The sequence below is a fragment of the Lotus japonicus genome, chromosome 1 (genome assembly GCF_012489685.1).
Source record: "Lotus japonicus ecotype B-129 chromosome 1, LjGifu_v1.2".
Taxonomy (NCBI): domain Eukaryota; kingdom Viridiplantae; phylum Streptophyta; class Magnoliopsida; order Fabales; family Fabaceae; genus Lotus; species Lotus japonicus.
The window spans coordinates 136,538,574-136,549,914 of record NC_080041.1 but is presented as its reverse complement, the minus strand read 5'-3'; the positions used below and the strand labels follow the sequence as shown (position 1 = coordinate 136,549,914).

The window sequence follows — 11,341 nt, the reverse complement described above, 5'->3', positions numbered from 1 at the left end:
TGGTAGAAGATTATGGAATGGTTTTTTTTGAAAGATGATTTTTCACCTCTCATTCTCAACAAAAAAAATGGGGATGATTGACACATAATTATAGCAACTACACAGAAAACTAATCAAAAGACATACCAACACCAAGGAAAGAAATGCGATATGAACGAATCAAACAGTGAAATGTGAGAATACTCAAGACATTATTGTAGGGTCAATTTTATGGAACATGCTATATACGCAGAATTATATACAATAGCAAGGTTCTCTAACATCTAAAAGTAGTGTTATATGACTGCATTATTCGAACATAACTAATTAAGTTTATGGCACAATTTGGGGCTTTATTATCTTAGTGATAAGCTACAAGGTAGAAAAGATAGAAGTGTATAGAGAAGATGAGGTTGGAAGAAAATGGGAATTAGGGTTCTTTGCGTTTCTTTTTTGTTAGAAAATGAGTTATATACTTATATGCTATTATATAAAATGATAGGTTTATTTTGCAATTAAAATATTTAATAAATTAAATACAAGGTAAATAGTTTAATTAAGTGAGGTGGATAATCCAATGACACACGTCATAATATATCTTGTACACTTAAGCAATGGGTGATTTAACCCTATTTTCCATATAAGTTATTTAGACAACCCGATTAAAATTTATGCAAGTTTTCAAATAAATTAAAAATAGGGTCATATTTTTACCGGATTCCACGTGATATTCAATCAATCATAGAGAAAGTGCTCAAGTGTGCTATTTAATCTTTTTATAAAAAATATATTTGAGAGTAGAAACATGGAATAGCCACATGCTGACTTTCAAATTAATGAATTAAAAATTCAACAACTATCAGTTTTGTCCCTGTATATAGAATAAAAATAAAAATATATTTATGTGTCTGGCTACTAGATAGGGATGCATGGTAATGGGTCTTGGACCCATAGCGTACCTGCAAAATCCGCTAGATGAATATAGGATTGGGTATGAATAATTACCCATAAAAAGTAGTGGGTGTGGGTACTATAGTACGACCTAACCCGCCTCATACATGCACACATATTATTATTATTATTATTATTATTATTATTATTATTATTGCTTTCAAACTTACTCTTTTTTTAAAAAATAGGTGAGTATTTAAGGTATTCATAATCGTCGTTAATTTACTCCCACTTATTTTTAAAATTTGTAAGTTATTAACCTACAACTTTAGGGTTATATTATAAATCTAAAATTATAAATTTAAAGTTATATTTTTTTCGTTTATTCCTTTTAAAAAAATATGCTTAGTTAAATGATTTTATTTGTTAAGTAGGAGTATTTGAATAATATTTTGTATTTTTGTTAGTGTTTTTTATTTAAAATTTTAGTTGTAATTTTGTTTTCTATTAAAAAACAGTGAAAAATATTTTTTTGTTAGCTAAATTGCGGGTAATGGACATATGTACGGGTAAATAGGTACTCAGAGAATATGGGGACGAACATTTAAATTACTACCCGCGCGAGTATGAGAACGGGTACGGGTAATTTTTGAAAACGCGAGTATGAGAATGGGTACTATAATACCCTACCCGGACCCTATATCTATTCTCATCCCTATTGGCTAGACGTTTAAATGGAGAACGTGGTGTTATGAGGTAGAGGATCTTCACCGTATATACCCACCCTTTGATTTTGTAGTAGTGTTCAAAAGATGGGAAGAGCTCCTTGTTGTTCTAAAGTTGGGCTACACAGAGGTCCATGGCTTCCTCGTGGAGATGCACTTCTCACCAAATATATATATTCGAGATCATGGAGAAGGACAGTGGAGATCATTACCAAAAAGAGCTGGTAACACTTCATTATCACATTCATTATCTTTTCTGATTGATCTCTCATATTCTGTTCTTGGTTTGTTTACCCTTCTAAATTACACATGCATTATTCATTCATGACACTACTTCTTTTTTCCCTCAGATCTTCTGTATTATTGTTGTTTTCCATCAAAATTTGGTTATGTGATAAGTTAATTAATTTGTAAAGGGCTATGTGGTTTGTTTCTTTTACTCTTGTTCTTTGTTACACCATTACACAAAAACACATATTTGATAGTCATAGAACATTGGTCATGGAAGTTCTAGCAGCATGCATAGCATGAAAAGTATCGCAAAAGCTTAAAATGCTGAATGAAAATACATAAATAGTTTATGTTATATTTTTCTAAGAATTATAACATGAAAATAACATTTTAATTTATGTTGTTTTCCACCTTCAATCATTTGAGTTAACTCCACTTTGTGCTCATTTGATTTAGTTTTGTCTTTTAAGTTAATTTGTCTTTTTAGATAAAGTAAATATTATTAAGTTGGTGCTGGGTGCAGGGCTTCTAAGATGCGGAAAGAGTTGCAGATTGAGATGGATGAACTATCTGAGACCAGATATAAAGAGAGGTAACATAACTCCTGATGAAGATGACCTTATAATCAGAATGCATTCTCTTCTTGGAAATAGATGGTCACTCATTGCAGGAAGAATACCCGGGCGAACAGATAATGAGATAAAGAACTACTGGAATACCCACCTCTGCAAAAAGCTCAGAAATCAAGGTACAGATCCAAACACGCACAAGAAGCTACCAGATGATCCTGCTAAAGAGTCAGATAAGAAGAAGAAGAAGAGAAGTGACAAGAGGAAGAAGAAGAAGAAGAGAGCAGAGGCAGAGGCAGAGAAGAAAAGAGAAGAGTCAGAGTCAGAGAGAAACAGAGCAGAGTCAGAGAAGAAGATCTTAGTTTATCTACCAAAACCCACAAGGGTAACATCTCTATCCTCCATTCCCAGAACGGATAGCACATTGACATTGAATTCCATTAATTCATTCAGTGCTGCAGCATCAACAAGCAAAGAGAAAGAAAAAGAGGTGAACTTGGAGGGAGAAAATAAAAATGATGATAATGGGTTTGGATTCTTTGGTGAAATGGAATGCTCCTCTGTTATTCCAGATCATGGGACACTTGAGAAGGTGTATGAAGAGTACTTGCAGCTCTTGAAGGTTGAAGAGAACCATGATGATGATTTAGATTCTTTTGCTGAATCGTTGTTAGCGTAAATGTACCAATTAAGTTAGCTAATTAATGATGGTAAAAATTATTAATGTTGGGGTAAATAAAATAAGTTCTGCTGGCTCTGGCATCAGCATGTGAATGAATAAAGGTCTCAATCTTTTACCAACATTTTAGGAAATAAACTATAGTACCAAACTACCAATGGATCGGAAAATGTTTGTACTTTGAAGCTTAGCTTCTCACGCACTTACCTTCCAGCTCATTGATCAGTAGATATACGACATTACGACACCGCCATCTACACAATATATTTTCTATTTTTGAAACAAATTTTAAAAAGAGATTTATTATAATTGTGAAATGAATAGGTGATTCAAAAGTATTCATTCATCACTAACATCTTAACTTTTAGTTTTTAGTACGTGGATCAAAAGTGCTAAGAAGCTCAAAGCAACTCATAAGTAATTGATGCAAATTTCGCTTTAATTATAAATTTTTTACTTTGAGTAATTTTTAGCTCTATTATTACTCTAGTCTCACAACTCCATATTATTTATATTTTTTATTTTCATAAAATAATAAAACAAAACAAATAAACCAATAAAGCAATTTGATGAGGAAACAAAATTATGCTAATAACTCATAAAACAAAGTTGCTTGACTAATAACTGGTTATTAGATTTAAGACCAAAAACTCTACATCGGCATTATTCAATGCTTAAGATATGATTCTTAGTTCATAGCTTAGTGATACTACATACTCCCTCTGTTCCAATATATAAGTTCATTTTACCTAATTCTCTTAGATTAAGAAAAGTAGTTACAAGCAATAAGTTTGTAAAAGAATTTAATTACTTTCCTAGATTACCCTTATTTAATTTCTTATAAATTTCTCTCTCCAAGTTATTATTTAAAAATTTTATTGTCTCTTTCATATTAAATATGATGATAGTTTTGGAAAAAAATAATTAATAGTCCATTGATATTACAAATGGACTTATATTTAGGGAAAAAAACATTTAAAATAGTCTTATAATAAGGAACGGAGGGAGTATGTGTCAATGTTAGCTTATTGATATTACAAATGGACTTATATTTAGGAAAAAAAATATTTAAAATGGTTTTATAATAAGGAACGGAAGAAGTATGTCTCAATGTTAGCTTATAATTAAGAACGGATGAATGAAGTATATATACACACACATTGTGTAGCCATTATGAAATACGAATGACAATAACCACCAACATTTAATGATGGGACCTGAATCTATCCTATACAGTTAAAAAAGATGACTAATCGTGGAATCCTTAAATGATACATTTATTTCTCCATTTGCAACGTTTTTGTTTTTTTGTTTTGATAGGCCTCCATTTTAATCTGTTTGTCAAACTTGCTACTGGAATTTCAGACAGGCTCTTACCTGTCTTGATCTTCAACTTTCAACTTCAGAAGATTGCGATTCTTAATGCTGAGATTCAATTATTCAGATTTGTTTTTTGGACACTTGGGGCAGATTCCAGATATCAGTGACGTCCCAAGGTCATAGATTTATAGGTTCTATTAATACCATGTCACTCAATATATTCAAAAGAGCTAAGCATGCATATTAATTTTCAGAAGGTATTATGTCCTTGGGCTTTTTTAATCATTTAATTTCAACTTGCTAACAACACGTCTGGCGTGCCAATTATAGTATATCCTACATATGAAAGAGGAAGTTATGGCTAACTTAGTGGTGCCGTAATCTCATATACATCACGAAAAGAGGTGGACATTAATTTATGTTTTAAGCGTCAAATCTAATTTTTTCCGAACACTTTCTTTTTTCACTTGCTATATTTACTTGAGAAAATTTTATATAATTCTATCGACTGTGATCCACAAATATTAAAATGTTATTTGGCGAATGTCATGATCTTTTGTTGAAGGATTCTGGTCCTAGTCCCGAGCCAAGTGCTGCTGCTAGCTTGTCTTAGGGCTTGAGGTTTGTCTTCCCCTCATTGTGACAAAAAAAATAATATTAATGTAGGTATTTTATTGACTAAGATCTATAAAATATTAAATTAAACAATAGTCAATACACTTTTTGGGGAGTACACCTCCATGTTAAAAAAAATAATAGTTAAACAACACATTGGGTATCAATTATCATCAATATATATAATACCATACCAAATACCGATAATATATGTTAAGGAAAAACAGCCAGGATTTAAAAAAAAATAAAAAAGAAGAAGCAGCCAGCTGACCTCACAAAAATTAATTAATCAGGTATTTTCGATAAATGGTTTACTTTTACGCTTTACTTTCTTTTCCATCTAATTTTCATTAATTTTGATCTCCAAATTATTTATTGAATTTTAGCTCATTTTGCCTCAACACATGCGTGATGTAGTTGTGCTGTCACGCTTTTAGAAAGCAAATGTTTAATCGTGTTATTACACTTTGAACTCTAGACGAAAACAATGCACAAAGCTGAAAGGTGAGTGGTAGTGGCCATGAGAGAAGGGTGTAGACGATGGCTCCAAGTTGTGGTTGATGGTCGTAAACGATGGGTTTCGCTAGTTGGCGTGGAGATAATTGAGGAGAGAAAAAGATAAGACAAAAAAGACACATTTAAAAAAAAAGAGAAAGCTCACTTATATATTTTGAGTAAAAAAATGAATGCTCGCTTGTATACATTGTTGCAGAGAACTAACCTATTATGGGAGAAAAAAATTTATAGAGAAAAATAAACATTCCTAAAGGGGGAGAAAATTCAATCGGAGTCCAAAGAGAGGGGTGGAGTGGCGGTAGCAGCAACGCTTGGAATAAATACCCAGAGGGTTGCCAAAAAACATTCAACGCATGTAAGACTAAATCTCAGTGAGTGCTCTAGCAATGCACATGTTCATAAGGAAATGAAGAAGAAACATGCACACCCAAGCGACAAGCTGACACAATTATCATAAAACATGAAGTAAAACCTTATAAGCCATAAAAAAAGCCCGTAAGAGCCCCAAACTAACAAAAAACTAGAGGACTTTTGAGTGAAGATGATTTATCATTTTTAAACAACAGTAGTAACAACACAACCAAACATGCCGGGGTTGCAAACAATGCGGCTATCAAAGATGTACAAAATGAGACTTTAGCTGCATCAAACATAGGGCAGTCTAGCTAATTAAAAAACATGGAGAGAAAAGACAAACTTCTATAGATCTCAAACAAAATAGCAACAAAAGTTGTGAGGGAAGGTCGGAAGGACAAAGATAGACATGGAGGACAACAATGCAAACATGCCAAGGTCGCAAGGAGGGCAGCAACGGGGCAAGCGAAGGCTACATTGGAGGTATGTGGTTGGGGTTAAGGTGGGATCTAACATACTCTACAACACCGGGAGGAGACAAATATGCATAGAAACCTTAGAGGAGCAGTGGCCAAAGCTGGAGGAGGGAGGTGACACGAAGGAAAGTTGCATGGACAGGAATGGAGGCTTAAAGCGAAAGGGAGGAAAAAAAACACACCAAAACCTCACTTGTTAGGCTAATAAAACCACCTAATGTGGTAGAAACCCACATTTTGTAGGGAAAACACATAAGCAACTAGGAGATAAGCCTCCCTAATAGAGGAAGGACCCCCCCAAGAGGGAGAAGAGTAGACCCTAAGCAAAGTGGCGGGTGCAGGCTATACAACAAACCCTAGCATAGGTTTTCTAGTTTTATCTTTTTAATGCAATATTTTCAAGAGATTGTTGGACATGGCCACACTCAGCAGTCCTTATGTTATTTATTTTTGGCAAACAACAATCTACATGACCCAATTAAATTGGATAAAATTAGTAGACAATGTTGTGAGTTGGGCCAAGAATGACTAGAAACACCATGATGGGCCCAATGTCGAAGAATTCAGTGAATACTATATACCTTGTCCATCTCAAGTCTCAGTAGCCGCACACTAACCCTAATTTCTGAAAAGAGCGCTCGAGAGGAGAGGAGGTTCTTCGGGAATCATGGTTACACTTCTGATCTTAACCCTAATTTCAATCTCTATCACGTTCGTTCTTCTTCTTCTACTCACTCTTGATTCTCATCTTTTGCAGACATTCAAGCGCAGAAATGGTGGCCGCAACAAGCACGGTCGTGGTCATGTGAAATTCATTCGATGCTCCAACTGCGGAAAGTGCTGCCCCAAGGTATTCACTATTTTCACCCCTTCGAATTTGTGCGTGGCGGCGCCATATCAATTAGTATAGTTCTGATCTTTGTTGCTGGGTGTGTGAAATGTAAACAGGACAAGGCCATCAAGAGGTTCCTCGTTAGAAACATTGTTGAACAGGCTGCAGTTAGGGATGTTCAGGAAGCTTGTGTCTATGATCGTAATAATCTTTACCTTGTTTTGTTTTGTCGAATCAAAATATCAAATCTATGATGTTATTTAATTGATTGTTTTGTTTTTTATTTTGTAGAATACACTCTTCCTAAGCTGTATGTGAAGATGCAGTACTGTGTTTCCTGTGCCATCCACTCTCATGTTGTCAGGGTTCGTTCTCGCACTGATAGGAGGAAGCGTGACCCTCCTCAGCGTTTCATCAGGCGCAGGGTAAATCTAATTTACTTTCTTCACTTTTCTTTCTGCTTTCATGTTATTTTGCATTCCTTGTGTTATCCGTATCTGTTCACAATAGGGTTGCAGTCGATATGGTGGTCATAGAATAAGCTAAAGCTTGCCTTTTGGTCATAAACTAGTTGAATAACTTATTTGCCCCCTTTGGATATCTTTATAGTAATGGAAAGAACTGACATTTGACCATAGTTTAATCAAAATTCTGCTCCTTTCTGTGATTGAACTCGAGCTTGATTTACACATTTGACTTGTTTTTCTATCCTCATACCTCATAAAAATGTAATGTCAATTGCACATTTAAAGACGGTTAGCTTCATAGATATATATTTAGAAAATAAGCTGAAGCTTGCCTTCTGGTTATTAACTAGTTGAGTCAATTGCTCTTGATATGGTTTATGGAGATCTTTATACTTTATAGTGATTTAATCTTATAAAGAACTGACATTGGACCCTAATCTAATAAAATTTCATACCTCATCATATGTGTTGTCAACTACACATTACTTTATTCTGCCATATAGGTTGGTTGGCATTGTGTGATTATTATTGTCATTTGAGAATTTGATTGTGAAGGCCTGTTGGCATTTTTCCTCTGTTTAAGCACAAACTCTTATTTGTGTTCCACCGCACATGTTATAACATACTATATGAATTGTTTTTCATCTAAACACAATATATTGTTACCTTTAAGTGTATTAAAGCAGTCTTTGAATTTTATGTTAGCTTTCGAAGAACATGCTATCTCTTTTATGATTAAACATTGCTTCTGTGGTTATGTAACTGTTAGAATGGTTGATCAGTAGCTTTTAAAAATGATGGCTTAATTTTTTACTTGTTGTTGACTGATTTTATTTGGTTATCTTTTGAAGGATGATGCACCAAGGCCTGGTCAGCCTGGCCAAGCTCCTCGTCCTGCTGGAGTTGGAGCTCCTCCCCGTGCTTAAAAGCAAATGTCAAGATTTCTGGCCTTCTTGGGATCTAGTTTGATCATATGAAAGCTTACTTGTCTTTGTTATATTTAAGAATTTTGGCCTTGCTGGATCAATTTTAAGATGTTTTATTTTCTTCTAATTGTTTGTTTTAGTCCTTGGTCAATAGACTCCCTTGCATTTTGGTTTGTCATATTTTTGGTGGTATGATAATGGACCTGGATATATTATTAATTCGCCTATTCACTTTTCACTGTTATTCTCACTAGTTTAGTATATTTTAACCTATAAACATAGGCTAATAAGGTAGGAGGCAGTTTGTATTTCAACCTGGTAAGTTGGTGTATCTGAAGTTACAACCGTACCAGATATTTGGCTAAAAACTAAAAAGGTTAATGAATCATCTAGTCCCCCCCCCCCCCCCCCAAAATACCATTTAGTGTGTTTGGATACATTTATAAACCACATTAGCTAAAGAAATAATATGACAGAAGAAATTCTATTCTGTTATTCATCTCTACAGTATATCAATATATACAGAAAACTTCACCCTAAAACTCCTATGATTGGGCTATACAGATTATAGATTGATTCACCTAATAAAAACTCCTAAGATATGTCTAGAGTTGATTATCCAAATTGATATTGCATGATTATAGGCTAGCTGATATCCCTGCACTTACTACGTCCCTAATTTTGCTGTCATTTAATATCTTATCATGATCTCATTACCCCCCTTCAAGTTGGTGCATGCAAATTACAAATGCCCAACTTGCACAACAAAGATGTGAACTGAGTTGGACCAAGGGCCTTTGTAAAAATATCAGCCAATTGTGCGCGCGTAGGGACGTAAGCTGGCGCAATATCTCCAGCAATATACTCATCTCTGATGAAGTGACAATCAACTTCGATGTGCTTGGTGCGCTCATGAAAGACTGGATTCTTTACAATATGAAGTGCAGCCTGACTATCACAGTGAATTCGCATAGGCTGAGGATGTGAGATACCAAGACTGCGAAGGAGACCTTTGAGCCATTTCAATTCTCCTGTAATAGCTGCCATGGAACGATGCTCTGCCTCAGCAGAGGAGCGAGACACTGTTTGTTGTTTCTTAGTTTTCCAAGATATTGGTGAGGATCCTAATAGAACAAACCATCCTGTAAGTGACCTGCGAGTTAAAGGACAACTCGCCCAATCAGAATCACACCAACCAGATAATTGCAGATCACAATCCGAACGCAAAAGAACTCCCTGTCCTGGATTTCCTTTCAAATATCGAACAACTCGGACAGCAGCCTCCCAATGATCTTGTTTAGGCGCCTGCATAAATTGCGACAACACATGCACGCAGTAGGAAAGTTCAGGTCTGGTAAAACACAGATAAATAAGACGGCCTACTAACCGCCTATACTGATCAGGATGAGGAAAAGGCAAACTCTCAGAAAGTGCCAGGCGCTGGTTCTGTTCCATTGGAACACTTGCTGGTCTAGCTCCCAAAAAACCAGTTTCTGCTATAATGTCAAGTGCGTATTTTCGTTGGCAAAGAAAAATTCCAGCTGAAGATCGTGCCACTTCAACACCCAAAAAATATTTGAGAGACCCCAAGTCTTTCATGTGAAAACAAGCATGTAAATAGGCCTTAAATTTGGTGATAGCTTCAGGATTATTGCCTGTAATAATGAGATCATCAACATACACCAATACCACAAGGTGTACCCCCGGTTTTTGCAAGACGAAAAGAGAATAGTCAGAGAGAGATTGTTGAAAACCGTAGTGTTTCAATGCAGTTGAAAGCTTTGCAAACCAACAACGAGGCGCTTGTTTCAGTCCATACAAGGACTTGTTAAGTTTACATACCATGTCAGATTGTTGAGGAAGAAAACCAGGTGGCGGCTTCATGTATACAACCTCCTCAAGATCACCGTGTAAAAAGGCATTGTGCACATCCATTTGATGCAATTCCCAAGCTCGTGCAGCTGCTATGGCCAACACCGTGCGCACTGTCACCATTTTTACAACAGGTGCAAAGGTCTCGGTGTAATCGATCCCCTCCATTTGACGATTGCCAAGAATAACTAACCTGGCTTTGAATCTTTCTACACTTCCATCAGATTTATGCTTTATTTTGTAGACCCATTTGCAGCCAAGAGCCTTCTTTCCTAAAGGCAATTGTGTCATTTTCCAAGTTCCATTGCTTTCTAGTGCTTGTATTTCACTTTTCATGGCATCTCTCCATCGACTGTCTTTTACTGCATCGGCATAAGAGATAGGCTCTTTTTCCTGTGAAATGGATGCAAGAAATACACGATGTGCAAGAGAAAACTTGTCAGAATTCACATAATCAGTTATGGGATAGGGTGCACCTGAGTCTGCCTTTGGAGAGGATGAACAGTTGGATGGGCTCAATCTTCTAGTAGTATTTGTCACATAATCCCGCAAGCGAGTAGAAGGTTGTTTGAGTCTATGTCCTCTACCCAATATTGACTCAGATGATGATGTAGATGGGAGCACCACATCTTGTTTGTCCATCGTCTGAGGAGTAACAACCTGCTCATCACACTCTAAATCTGGCTCACCCCCCTTATCAACCACGGTTGCAGTACCACTTTCTTCAGTACATCCTGTGTGATCTGTTTCTATTACACCATCATACACTTCATCAACCATTCCTTCGCAGCTCCAATTATTAGGAGGGACGTCTTCTCTAGTAGTGACATCATTAGCGAAAGGATATTCAGCTTCAATGAATTCAACATCTCGAGAGACAAAAATCTCT

General features: G+C 35.7%; 1 protein-coding gene and 1 pseudogene across 1 annotated transcript; both read left to right on the top strand.

Annotated features, from left to right (window-relative positions):
- Positions 1 to 1,486: 1,486 nt before the first annotated feature.
- On the top strand, positions 1,487 to 3,279 carry LOC130731413 (myb-related protein 308-like; annotated as a pseudogene).
- A 3,590-nt stretch (positions 3,280 to 6,869) lies between these two features.
- On the top strand, positions 6,870 to 8,818 carry LOC130731412 (40S ribosomal protein S26-3-like). Its single transcript, XM_057583703.1, has 5 exons — positions 6,870 to 7,025; positions 7,113 to 7,205; positions 7,304 to 7,388; positions 7,479 to 7,612; positions 8,506 to 8,818. The coding sequence occupies exons 1-5, from the start codon at positions 7,023 to 7,025 to the stop codon at positions 8,578 to 8,580; spliced, it is 390 nt and encodes a 129-aa protein (XP_057439686.1). The 5' UTR covers positions 6,870 to 7,022; the 3' UTR covers positions 8,581 to 8,818.
- The last annotated feature ends 2,523 nt before the right edge of the window (positions 8,819 to 11,341 follow it).